The sequence below is a fragment of the Anabrus simplex genome, chromosome 10 (assembly GCF_040414725.1).
Source record: "Anabrus simplex isolate iqAnaSimp1 chromosome 10, ASM4041472v1, whole genome shotgun sequence".
Lineage (NCBI taxonomy): Eukaryota > Metazoa > Arthropoda > Insecta > Orthoptera > Tettigoniidae > Anabrus > Anabrus simplex.
Genome location: NC_090274.1, coordinates 3,301,242 through 3,313,939, shown reverse-complemented (window position 1 = coordinate 3,313,939; position 12,698 = coordinate 3,301,242). Strand labels below are relative to the sequence as shown.

The 12,698-nt window shown below is 39.3% G+C and overlaps 1 protein-coding gene across 1 annotated transcript in view; it reads left to right on the top strand.

Moving 5' to 3' along the window:
• The window catches only part of APP-BP1 (Nedd8-activating enzyme E1 regulatory subunit APP-BP1), an 84,252-nt gene that overhangs the window by 45,264 nt on the left and 26,290 nt on the right, over positions 1-12,698 (top strand). Inside the window, exons 8-9 of the mRNA XM_067155005.2 lie at positions 882-1,084; positions 7,542-7,678. Of these exons, the coding sequence (XP_067011106.1) occupies positions 882-1,084; positions 7,542-7,678 (340 nt within the window). The remainder of the gene's footprint in view (positions 1-881; positions 1,085-7,541; positions 7,679-12,698) is intronic.

Sequence of the window (12,698 nt, the reverse complement as noted above, 5' to 3'; positions counted from 1 at the left end):
AATACACAGTTCAGTATAGGAATTTTCATAGGCTAGGAAAAAATCTTGTTATAACAGGATTCTTGCTAAAGCGGACTTACTGTAGTGTTTGTTTAGTTAGTTAGTTAGTTAGTTAGTTATTGATTCATTCATTCATCATTCATTTATTTATTTATTTTATTTATTTATTTCACGCTACAAACGTATATCTAAACTATGTTCTACAATTTTACCTAATCTCTTATAATATTGATATAAAATATCAAAGTATTTTTCTAAAAATTAAACAACCTTATGTTAATCTTAATGTGGTGGAACAACACACTACAAAGTAAAATGAAAAAATAAATTAAGGAATACACGTACAAGCATTATATTATAGAACTTCACCTTACATTTTTCCCCAATTTTTAGGACTTCATACAATTGCGTGATGAAGTTCAGTTACAAACTCACGCAATGGCAGACTGAAGTCAAGGCCATTATTTTTCTGGATGCACTGTTGAAGATACTACAGAGCCTGTTTACCAGCGAGTTATCATGGGCGCACGTCCTGGTTTTTTCATTTAAAAATGTTAAGTTATTTCTGGAATTGATTGGCTCTAAGAACATTTGCATTTGTTTAACATTAGTTTATCAGTAGTTGATGATACGTCTTCCTTTTTCTGTTACAATGTGGTTTGTCCTTGTGTATTTTCTTTCTGTTTCCCCCACAATGTTGTGTTGGTGTTTATTCTCTTACATTTGTTTGTTCCTTTCCATTACGTGTATATTCCAAGCCTACTTCCTTGCTTTCCGCTTTTCAGATGTGTATTCTTGTATTTTGGTGTTATATTTCTACTCTGTAACTTAATTAATGTTAACCTTATGCTTTGTAACTGATGCACTGAGTCGTCCATTAGTTACCTGAATCAGGCAGCCAAGGATGCAGAGGTGGTTTTCCGACGCGTACAGCAGTTGTTACGACAGCTAAATCTCTCCTCGGACACCATCAGCGAGAAAGACGTAAAGCAGTTCTGTAAGCACTCCAGTTCTCTCTTCGTACTGCGGGGCACGAGCATCGCTGACGAATATGATCCAAAGACAGATATCGCAGAAAAGATAGGTGAGTGTATTTGGACTTGAAGTGTGCTGAAATTGGAAATGTGCTCTTTATTTCAAGATACATTATTATAACATGCAACATGTTCAGAATGTGCAACTTCACGTATCACACATTGTACATCACGATCCTGTAGATTTTTTAACATGCTAATGACCGCAGGTTGCCACGTGGACACTGTATCTTCTCTTGTAGTTCAGGGCTTGCTGCAAGAATCAGTTTTTCCTCGTGTAGTACTGTGTTCATCTACAGGACCGTTAGTGTTAAGTTCTCCAATCTAAATATAACAACTCCAACCCTGTAAAAAACTCGCTATTAAACAAAGAAAAACCTGTTTCCTTCTTCAAATAACATAATCAAATCCTATCAAATTACACTTTTTAAAATGAATTATTATGAATTGATGAAAATTAATTGAGAACTGTAGAAACATTTATATTTAAATTCTGGTGATACGTTTTTAATATTTTGAAGTTATCTTGTTATGTGGTTTTCTAGAAAACTTCAAATTTTGAGCATTTGGCCTTCATTAAAATATATTTTAGCCCTGTTTGAGCCAATGGGCCTTATTTTGTTCAAAATTTAATGTTTATAATCTAGCCTCAAACTTTTGTAGTCTTATTCCCATAGACATTTCTGACTTTTCACCGTGGCATAGTCGCTAGCACATTGACGTTGGGAATTGAAGTTTCAGAGTTCGAGTCCGACCTTGATTTATTTTTCCTTTTTTATATTTCTTTTTCATTTTTTCTTTTAATTGCATGTTTTTGGTACAATATTTCTTTTTTTTTTTTTAGGTTATACCAAATACTTTATTATTTGTTGTTGTTTTTTTCTGTCCGTGTGAGAATGGCTCGTTAGTACACTAATCTGGGTGGTATTTTTCCTGGAAGCGTTGGAAACAAAGCACTTCACGACAGCAAGTACATTCAATAAATGCGGGTGCAAAGCGAGAATATCACTTTCACCTCATTACTTCACGCAAAAAACAGATGTTCGCAATTTAAAAAAACACACAGGTCGGATTTGAACTCGGAAACTTCAATTTTCTGTGCCAGAGAGCTAGCGACTATGCCACGGAGTCAAGTCAGAAATATCTGCGGAATGAGCCTACAACAGTTTAAGGACAGATTTTGAACAAAATAAGGCCCATTTGCGAAAACGCTTGAACACAGCGAATATGTATTTTTAAATGAACAGCAAATTCTCAAAATTTGAACATTTTTCTAGAAAACCACATGGCGACCTCTTCTTGTTAGTGACGTAGAATGTCCTCTCTCCTCGCAGTTATAACAAGGAGTGCAAGCGGTTATTGCTCTGTCCTTGCTGTTGTTATTTGAATTTTATTTTAAGGTTTTTCATTACAGTTACTCTTATTGTTGTAGTTATTATTATAATCATATTTTGGAAATATATAGGGGTTGTTTAAGGGAAGTTCATGGGCTGGCTAGTTTACTGGTGATTTTCATTGTCATTTTATGATTCAGTTTTGCAGTGACATCTTAAGTCGTTAAAGATATTAGTGTTGTTGTTACCGAGCTCGATAGCTGCAGTCGCTTAAGCGCGGCCAGTATCCAGTAATCGGGAGATAGTGGGTTCGAATCCCACTGTCGGCAGCCCTGAAGATGGTTTTCCGTGGTTTTCCATTTTCACACCAGGCAAATGCCGGAGCTGTACCTTAATTAAGGCCACGGTCGCTTCCTTCCACTTCCTAGGCCTTTCCTATCCCATCGTCGCCGTAAGACATATCTGTGTCGGTGCGACGTAAAGCAAATAGGAAAAAAAGAAAGAAAAAGTGTTGTTATTATTATTACTTTGTCATAGAGGTTGGCTTTGTTAGCCTTTTACAATGTAAATTTTGAATGCATAGTTATTATTATTGAATTAAGTAGGCACTTGAAAGGTAATAACCTATAAAAATATTTAGAGTGCCTAAGATGATGCGTAAACTCAAAGAAGGGTGTGACCAGGTATGAGAGCAGTTGCCAATAATAGCTGAACTTTGAAAATAACTGTTTATGGTGCTTACCTTTGTCTCCTTAAGAGTTCTCCCATGTTCAGTGCAATGCTCCCAATCAGTGGCAGCTCGTGAGGTACGAATTGAGGGGTGACACAGACGAGAGCAGAACTAAACTAAATAAATTGGTACCCCACGAGGTACCACTGAACATTCACAGTTTATTAAGACACCAGAGGAGTTCTTTTACACGCCAATAAATTTACAGACATGAGGCTGATGTATTTCAGCACCTTTAAATATTACCAGACTGACCCGAGTCCAAATCTGCCAACTTGAGCTTAGAAGGCCAGCACTTCACCATCTGACATCATCATCATCCTGTGCATCGTTCAACTTTACAATAGTGTTATGAATACACAGAAAACTGAATTGCAATGCACAGAATAGAATACGTCATGTAGTAAATAATGAAGACTGAATTAAATAGGGGAACATCAGTCAGACTGTTTTCTTCTTCACAAAGAACGTACTAAATATAACGATTAAATTGTTGGATTTATAAATATTACACATACTTCCGCAGTTACTAACACACTGACTACAACAGCAAGTTTGCAGTCTTCCCTCATCCACGTGCCCAGCGGCAAAGTAGCATAAGGTTTCCTTATACATTGCTCCTTGAGTCACACAGGGGTTATGTTTGGCTGCTGCATTTAGCACTGGAACTAGCACATGATACATGTACCGTATTTACTCGTGTATTAGACCCCCTCGCGTATTAGATGCCCCCTGGCTTTTCGAGACGAAGAAAGTTAAAAAAATAAATCTCGCCTATAAGACGCCCCAAGGTAAGTCGTCAGAACGACTACGATTCCGCTTCCGCTTCTTATTGCAGCTCTGATGACATCGCACAAATTTGTGAATAGTTTTGTCTGTACGACTTACGCAATGAACTCGTCGTCCATGCGGTACATCTGTGTTTCGCGGTTAAGAAATGTCCGCCTCTGTAGCGTAGGTCTGCTGCAGCTCCGATGACGTCGCACAAATAGATGAATAGGCCTAGCTTCGTGTCCAACCCGTGCATTGCAAGCATGCATCAGTCATGCTATATGTCTGTGTTTTGTAGTTAATAATGTCCGCCAGCGTAATGATTAGCACAATTAGTTGCTGTATTCGGGGGGTCTGACTTCGATTCCCGGTACTGTAGTGCCAGAGATATACGAACGGCAGGAAGGTTGATATGCGGTAAAAGCGGTACATGTAACTCCCCTCCACTGGGGGTGTGTCAAAAAAGAGCTGTACCACCTCGGGATGAGGAAACGAGTTTACTTTAGTTGAGAAATATTCGCGGTTGTTGCAGGTGAGATCATTAACAAAGTGGTCGTTTAATATCTCGTAACTCGGCCAATGTATATATTCGGAGAGAAGGAAGTTTAAAATGTGATAAAAGCTATCCAATTAAAATGATTGTTTTACTCGCCAATGTACCTAACAAATAGTAATGATAATTTTATGTCCCCACGTACTTTAAACGATTTTCAGAGACGCCAAACAAAACATGCTAGGGTATGCGTTAATAAAAAGAAAGAGATAACGAACGTACGCAATTAAACATTATGATAACAAAACACATTATCACCACACCTGTAGATATCCATAAATGCTGTATATTTTCCTGTTATTTATTTTTACTTTTTTCGTCAAACTTTTGGCACTATCGTCTGTGGCACTATCAGGGCGATAATTTACCTAACCTAAACAATGGGGTCTGTCTTATCTCATGGTTAGCTGTTTACGCAAATCCTGATGTGATAATTGTAGAGAATAAGCATGAAATGTACTTAAAAATAAGGGTCTGTGTTTCAACAGCCGCAGTTATGAAAATAATGTTTCCAGTTACTATGAACCGTATTACATTCGGAAGGAGTGGCTTCTGCTACATATAGGTACACCAACTGGGAATATCAGAGACCATCTGGGAATAGATTTACACTGTTTAGACTCTATAGTCGGGAACGAAATTATTTTTAAAAGGTTCAAAAGGACAGGATCTCATATGCTCTCGATTGCAGTGCTTGGCTCAAAGAAAATGAAGAATGGCTGACGCGACTGGCGAGAGATAGCAGTGAAGATGACGTCACTTAGAATGCCGACACGCCGGTAGCAAGGCAGGGAAGTTGGCGGCGCAAAGCGACAATTCAAATGAAAGCAGTGATCAGGTTTACTGTGTGCTAGGCCCATTGCTGAACTGACAGACAAAAATGACTGGCCATTAAGTTCTTTTGTATCAGTATTTAATTATATGATAACACGATTCCCTTATCCCTTTCTTCTACAGGATTGAGTATGAAGTGAGTCGAATCTTTGTAACGAGTTTTTACGGCCGTATGCCCTTCCTGACGTCAGCCTCACCAGGGGAATTAATGAGATGTAACAAATGACCTGATATGAGTATCTAAAACGGACTTTTATATGTAGGCTACCGTAGGCCTAAAGTCATGTTCACCATTTATCGTCTTTTTACGTTTAGAAATACTGCCTTCCGACGAAAATAGCCAGTATAACTTAAATGCATTCTTAAAGTTTGTTAAATAATAGTATCTATGGAATGTTTACACGTACAATTTTAGCTCTTTATAACCTAGAAGTCATGTGTTCGCTGCACAAAATTTTGTGGTTATCGCATATTGCACCCCCCTTTACTATTTTTGCCTGTAAAAGTGGGGGAACAAGGGGGGGGGGGGTCTAATACGCGAGTAAATACGGCATTTACACCATGATGAGGAAAATACCTTAATTTCGATTATCTTCTAATTTTAATTGCTACCTGAAAAGCTAGGAGTGATGCAAGTGTAATGGGCTGGTATAACTTGAAAATAATTCTCTAACCCTTGGGTAAATAACGGAAATATCGAGCTCGATGATGATGATTCGTGAGGTGTCGCTATGAAGTTCTTTATGTAGTTATGTCCGAACTTTATTTCGTATAAATCGTGATCTTCTTATTTGTGTGTTATGTATATTAATAAGAGTTTATTTGATGTAAGAACACGTAATTAATAGTATATAATGTATTATTACCTATATATATGACGTATAAATCCAATGCAATGTTGTGCAACGCACGGTAATAGTCTGGAACAACAGTTACAGAAAAATTTGTTCGTAGTAAATAGGCTCGTGGAGACTCTCGAAATTACGAGAAAACGTTGTGTCATATTCTTCTAGAAGCCTGGCCAGGCAGTGTATATGTCATGTGGATTGAGTTGTTATCGAGAGTTGCTAGTGAAAGTCGTGAACTCCTGTTGTGATTCTGTTGGCATGCTAATGGAGCATTCTTCTTCTTCTTCTTCTTCTTCTTCTTCTTCTTCTTCTTCTTCATGTATCTTCATGTTTGTCAAAAATTCATAAATTAAGAGCTTGTCGTGGTAGAGGCTTCAGGAGCACAGTTTTCTCTTGCGACTTTTCTCCCAAACATGTCAAGATTTCAAGATAATAGCAGCGATTCTTTTGTTTGAGTCTCAGATAGGAATTAATGGTGACCTCACCTGAAACCACTCGTAACACTGCACTTATCTATCTCTATCAGTTGGCACGTGTCTGTAAGCAGAAGCAAATGTTGATACAACAGTTGTAATGCACTTTGAGTGATAAATGCACGGCAAATGGCCACACCATTACACAGTGGAAAGCAGTTGCGTGATACCGTATTTCTCCGAATACAAGAAGACCCACCACTTTTTACTTAAGAAAAAAAACAGGCTTAAGAAGCGCTTTGTGAAATCATAATTTTATTTATAACATTTTTCAGATTTAATTTGAGAAATAAATTAAACACGCACAAGTACCGTGTAAATTCTACCTACTTTCGTACCGGTAATCTTTTTCATTAGAGGTATCTGATTGTGCCTTTGGAAGTTTAGGGAATTCCTATTCGCATGTCCTCATTCATATCACATCTCGTGTTATGATCATTCTGACCTTGCGTTCTTTTGACGCACATAACTCTCAATTTCATGTACAACTTCTTTAAAGCATCCTTGTTGCAGGCCACTGTACAGTATGCATTTTTAGACTACCTTTGTCAACGCCGAACATTGGTACCGCGGAAACATATCGGCTGTCTATAAATCGGTTACTTTTAATAAGAGTCGGGTGCAGAACTCTGTTACTGATGGAGATGGTGATTATTGTTTTAAGAGGAAGTACAACTAGGCAGTTTTGGTGCCATGCTGCAGATTTAAGAAACGTTTCTATAGAGGCTAGAAGAATTTCATTCTGTCTTCACTATTTTCTGAGAATGAGTGACCACGGCTAGCGATGTATGCGTGGGGGTGGGGGTAGCTGTCAGTGGTGTTCATTAATGTTAGGTCGCGAATGCAAGACCAAACATGATTTTTCACCTGAAATTCTGAGAAAAAACGTAGTCTTTGGTTCAGAGAAATATGGTTATTTCAACGTTTGATTAAGTTATGAACAGGCCTCGTGTTGCTGTTGCAGCCATGAACGTGGAATATCCCGAGAGCGGGATGGTGCACTACGTGATGCTGCGAGGTGTGGACCGTTTCCAAGCAGAGTACAACACTTACCCCGGTGTATTTGATGACCAAGTGGAACCAGATATAGTCAAATTTAAGGTAAGTGGGCTAGAAACTTGACCCATCCTGACTTCACACGGGAGCAATTTTGAATACAGTGAAATCTCTTTAATTCAGAATCAGTACTGTAATCTGGTTACTGCAGAGCAGCTAACAATCCCTCATTGTAGTGTTCGCCCTACGTCAGTATTTCAGGAATTAAAGATTATACTGCTTCTTTGTTGCTCTTTGTTATTACTTATTATTGTCGTGAAGTACACGTACGGTACGCTCGCGGAGGTCAAATTTCCTAGGGTCTAAATTAGTTTATAATGGAATCGCAAGCAAATGAAGCACCAGAAACACGGTGACGATTTGGTGGCGCACTTAACCCAATTTCCGTGCATAACTCGTCAATTTCAAAGTTCTTGCTGCATCTGCATTTTATTACTGTATTCTTTTTGTTATTGTTGACACAGCCTGTGAGTTGTTTCCAGTTGTCTAATGGAATTTGCTACAATCGCACATCCTGATAGCAAGTGATTGACAATAGTTTTGTTGCTTCAGTTTATCGTTTCGTATTTACGAAAAAGTAATCAAAATAATGGGGTGGTGTGTTCTATACATTCAGAAAGAGCAGACCGTTTATTTTAAGACTGTGGACCCTGGACTTCTTTATTATTACGCAAGTCTGTTACCCAATTTTTTCAGCTTCCTTTTATTCTTGTTTTATTGTAGACTGAAAAATATGGGAATTATCTTTCTTACAATTTCTGCTCTATTTGTCTTGAAGATCGGATGTGTCTGGGTTCGAGTTGCGAATACAAACTAACTTACATATTTTCAATTTTTTTTTTTGTTACGCAGAAATTTGTTTAATTCAAAGTTATGTAATTCAAAGTCAGAATTTTTTGCTCCTGATCACTTCAAATTATCGAGGGTTTTCTCCGCATGGTGATGGCCTTCATGAAATTTCCAGTAGACAACATTAGTTGTTTCCCTCGTATTGTGTGTACATAGCTCTGGGCAACGTTTTCTCTGAAGACCTTCGAACCCCCTGCCTGTTACCTCGCTCTTTTCTTCCCACGTGATACTTAAACCATTCCTGCGTTTTCGGTAAAATGACAGCACTTAACACATTGGTTGCCAGAGCGGTACATTGTACTGCTGAGTGAGTTTCTCATGAGGCCACGGCGGTACAAAGTACCGCTCACAAGTGTTGCTGTATGACTTTCCCTGCCGGGCCGGTGGATTGCTGAGCTGTTGAATTTACTATGCTAGCGTACCGCTATGGCCTCGTAGCAATTCCTGGCGTGTTTGGTTTCCAGAATATAGTCTTTATTTTTTATTAATCCAACCTCCTTTTATTGGCAATATGTGAGTATTTGTCCAAGCAGTTTAGCCATGTGCTTAGGTATGCCGGGTTAGCTAACTCGCAAGCTCAAGATTTTGGAGATTGTGGGTTCGAATCCTACTGGTTATGGTTTTCTGTGATTTCCCATTTTCACCCCAAGCTTATGCTTACCTGATCAATAGGCCACACTGTTGTTGCACCCATATCTGAGCTGATTTCAACGCTTATCCCATTAAATATAGCAAAACATGAGCGTATTTGCATTTTCTAAATTGACAACATTGAGCATTGGGCAAGGAGTGAATAGGAAATAATTTATAGAAATACATGTTCACGAAAAAGATCGATTTATTGATAACACTTCTGCATACCAAAATAATAAATACACTTTTTACAATATATACAATATTTGAGTTGATGTAGGCCTGTAGGGTAGATGAAACATGCCACCATCACGTCACAACCCAGAACAGTTTAACACTACTTGTGTGCCTCGCTAAAACACTGCAGACAATAATGAGGCTGCTGGGCAGTATGTAACCACTTTCTTCACACCATCCATCCATTTTATTCTGGTAACAACCTTTGCAGTATCTTCGTACCTTCCTGTTGTCACCTTCCTTCCGTTGTAATGTTTGGCCTGGGTGGGCGTTTTTCCTCCTCTCAGGATCTTCCTGTTTTTTCAAGAGTTCCATGACAACACTTTCTTTGAAATTTGTTATGGATATGGGTTTTCCTTTTACGTTTTTGTACAGGATATGTGCATTGACCAACGTTGTACCAAAAAGTAGCTCAGTCGCTATCTTTTTGTACCATCTTAGAGATTTTCTCAAAGACAAAACATAACTGCTCATCTGATCGGATAAGTCTGCATGACCTTTCCCTTCGTTGTAATCGAGAATCATTATTGGTTTCTCGACGTTACTACGCCTTCTTTCTACTTCTACAGTTTCATCCCTGTGTTTTGTCGACAACATAAGCACGCCCCTTTTATCCTTCCACTTGAGGACAGTTATGCCTTTTTCATTCTCCTTAGCAATCACTTCACCTTTCTTCAGTTTGTTCTCAACAACTTCTTTTGGTATAGGGCCTACCTTTCCTATTTTTTCTCAGAGTTCCCAAAAGATGCGTTTGATCATCAAGCAGTGTCGTAGCTAACTCCAGGCAAATCTTCGGCACTTGTTGGGACAGATCTTTCTCCATCTCTTTCCTTTCCTGCATATTTATTATACAGTGCAACCTCGATTCCCCGTTTTTGGAGGTCCACGGAAAACACGGGAAAACGGAAAATCCGGGAACGAATGAACCATCAACAATTTAGCTAAACATCACAAAAATGAAATATGTATACTTATAATCTTTTACAAACGCCCCTAAACCAAACCAAACTACAGCCCCAATGGGCCTTCTGTCTATCAAGCGACCGCCCTAGGTCCTAAGTCTGCAGATCACGAGGTGACGCACGGTCAGTGTGACGAATCCTCTTGGCCGTTATTCCTGGCTCTCTAGACCGGAGTTGCCATCTCACCATTAAATAGCTCTGCAATTAAAGGTACCATAATCGTAGAATGACTGAACCTGGAACCATCCCTCATACCCAGCTAAAAATGCCTGACCTGGCCAATAATCGAACCCGGGCCCTCCGGGTGAGAGGCAGGCAGGTTAGACCGCGGGGCCGGCTTCAAACGTTAATTACCGGTACGCGACTTAAAAATCTCGAAACTTTACATTCGTTCGCCAGTTTCCTCTGAAAACTTTGTCGTATTCTTCTGAAAACTTCTTTCAGTTTAGCAACTATGATCAGCCAAACTCTTCAGAAAATCTAATACCCGAAACGCCAAGCCAAACAACAATCGACCGCAAGTAGTTTTTCATTCTCTAATCTAAGAAAATAAAGCACATTCGATACAAAAGCGTCCAACATGCTGGCAAAATCTTTTCTTTTTCTTCTTCCATTCTAATTTGGTCACCGGTATACTGTTCCTAGTCAGTTTACGGAAATCTTGTACCTCATAAATTAAGCCTAGGCCTACATCGACTTTTTAAGGTTATGTTGAATGCAAGAATATGGTTTCGAAAGTATCAATCCTCAAGTGCTTAAATGCATTATATTTAGTTCTGCCCGTCACTAATCACAATCAAATTGGAAAGAGAAAAAACATCATTAGTACTTCCTTATTCGCGACCTTGAACTCGTTCAGTACGAGTGCGAAATGTAACGTGTGCAAATAAAACGACTGCGGCTTTTATAACATTTTAACACAAAAACGTGAAATTGCCAGTCTTATATTAGGACGAAAACCTCCCATGGCTTTATGTATGTAAGGTGCAACATCTGTTCTGGTCTCGATAACATAATCGTATACGATAATAATAAATTTGTGTTAGTTAAGAAGGAGCAGTTTCGATTCCTGCCTGAAAGCCCAGCAACTATACAGTGTCCTGAGGGAAATGCCGAAAACCTGTTCGGCGACACACTCGAAAAAAGTAAAAAAATAAAAAATAAAATAAACATCTAACCCCGGACAATGGACATGATGTATATAGACGTTTTGCAAGTACGAACATTTGACGAAACTCGTTCCGTCTTCAAATAGAGCTGTCGAAATGCGCTCTGCCTCCTTCCAATTGTCGAGGGCACCCTCTGCTTTATGATTTCTGAGGATTCTCTAAACAATATTACCCGAATGCGATGCTAAGACGATCCCTTATGCAAGTTCACCGCCGATCGCTTTTCCAGTACAGTACTTCTTCAAATTAACACAGTGACGGGACGTCAACACCAAGATCCGTAAGTATGCCGTAGCCGTTCTTTCATAAGATTCAGTTTCTTGGAAAACGCGTGATCGAGGATTTAGCGTTTATGGGACTGAAATTTCTGGGCGGTTGATCCGGGAAATCGTTTCTTCGAGGAACGGATAAGGCGGGACTTTTACAACGTGATTTAATTAGGATGCTCGCGGGACCACGTAATTTGAATGAATAATACGGGAAAACTTAGTTTCCGGGAACGTATAATCGAGGTTCTACTGTATTCCAGGTGTAACCTTTTGCACAGCAAAGTTCGAAAGCTTTGATCCCATATTTGTGTGCTTTGTTTGGGATGAACTGTTTTAGTATCAGTCTTCTATGGAAGGGTATCAGAGATTCATCGATGCAGACTGTCTGACTCCTTGTGATGCCACTAGCATCGTGATAAGAGCAGATAATTCGAATAGCCTATCGCCAGGGGGACATTCTTCATCGTTAGAGAAGTGCCACATTGCTAATAACAATTGGAATTTGTTTCGGCTCATTGGTGGTGAACATATTTCGTTCCCGTTAGGAGACATTGTACTCCAGTAATCTGCACTGTACCGGGCGAGTTGGCCGTGTGGTTAGAGCGCGCTGCTGTGAGCTTGCATCCGGGAGATAGTGGGTTCGAATCCCACTGTCAGCAGCCTTCAAGATGGTTTTCCGTGTTTTCCCATTTGCACACCAGGCAAATGCTGGGGCTGTACCTTGATTAAGGCCTAGGCCGTTTCCTTCCTACTCCTAGGCCTTTCCTGTGCCATCGTCGCCATAGGACCTATCTGTGTTGGTGCAGCATAAAGCAGATTGCAAAAAAAATGAACATAACCGTGCTCGTTGAGGGCTTCCGTTTACAGATAATTTTGTATCATCTTGGACATTTTTGTAGAGCTTTCAATGCCCAACAGTTCTTCCAGACATATTTGGGGTATTTTA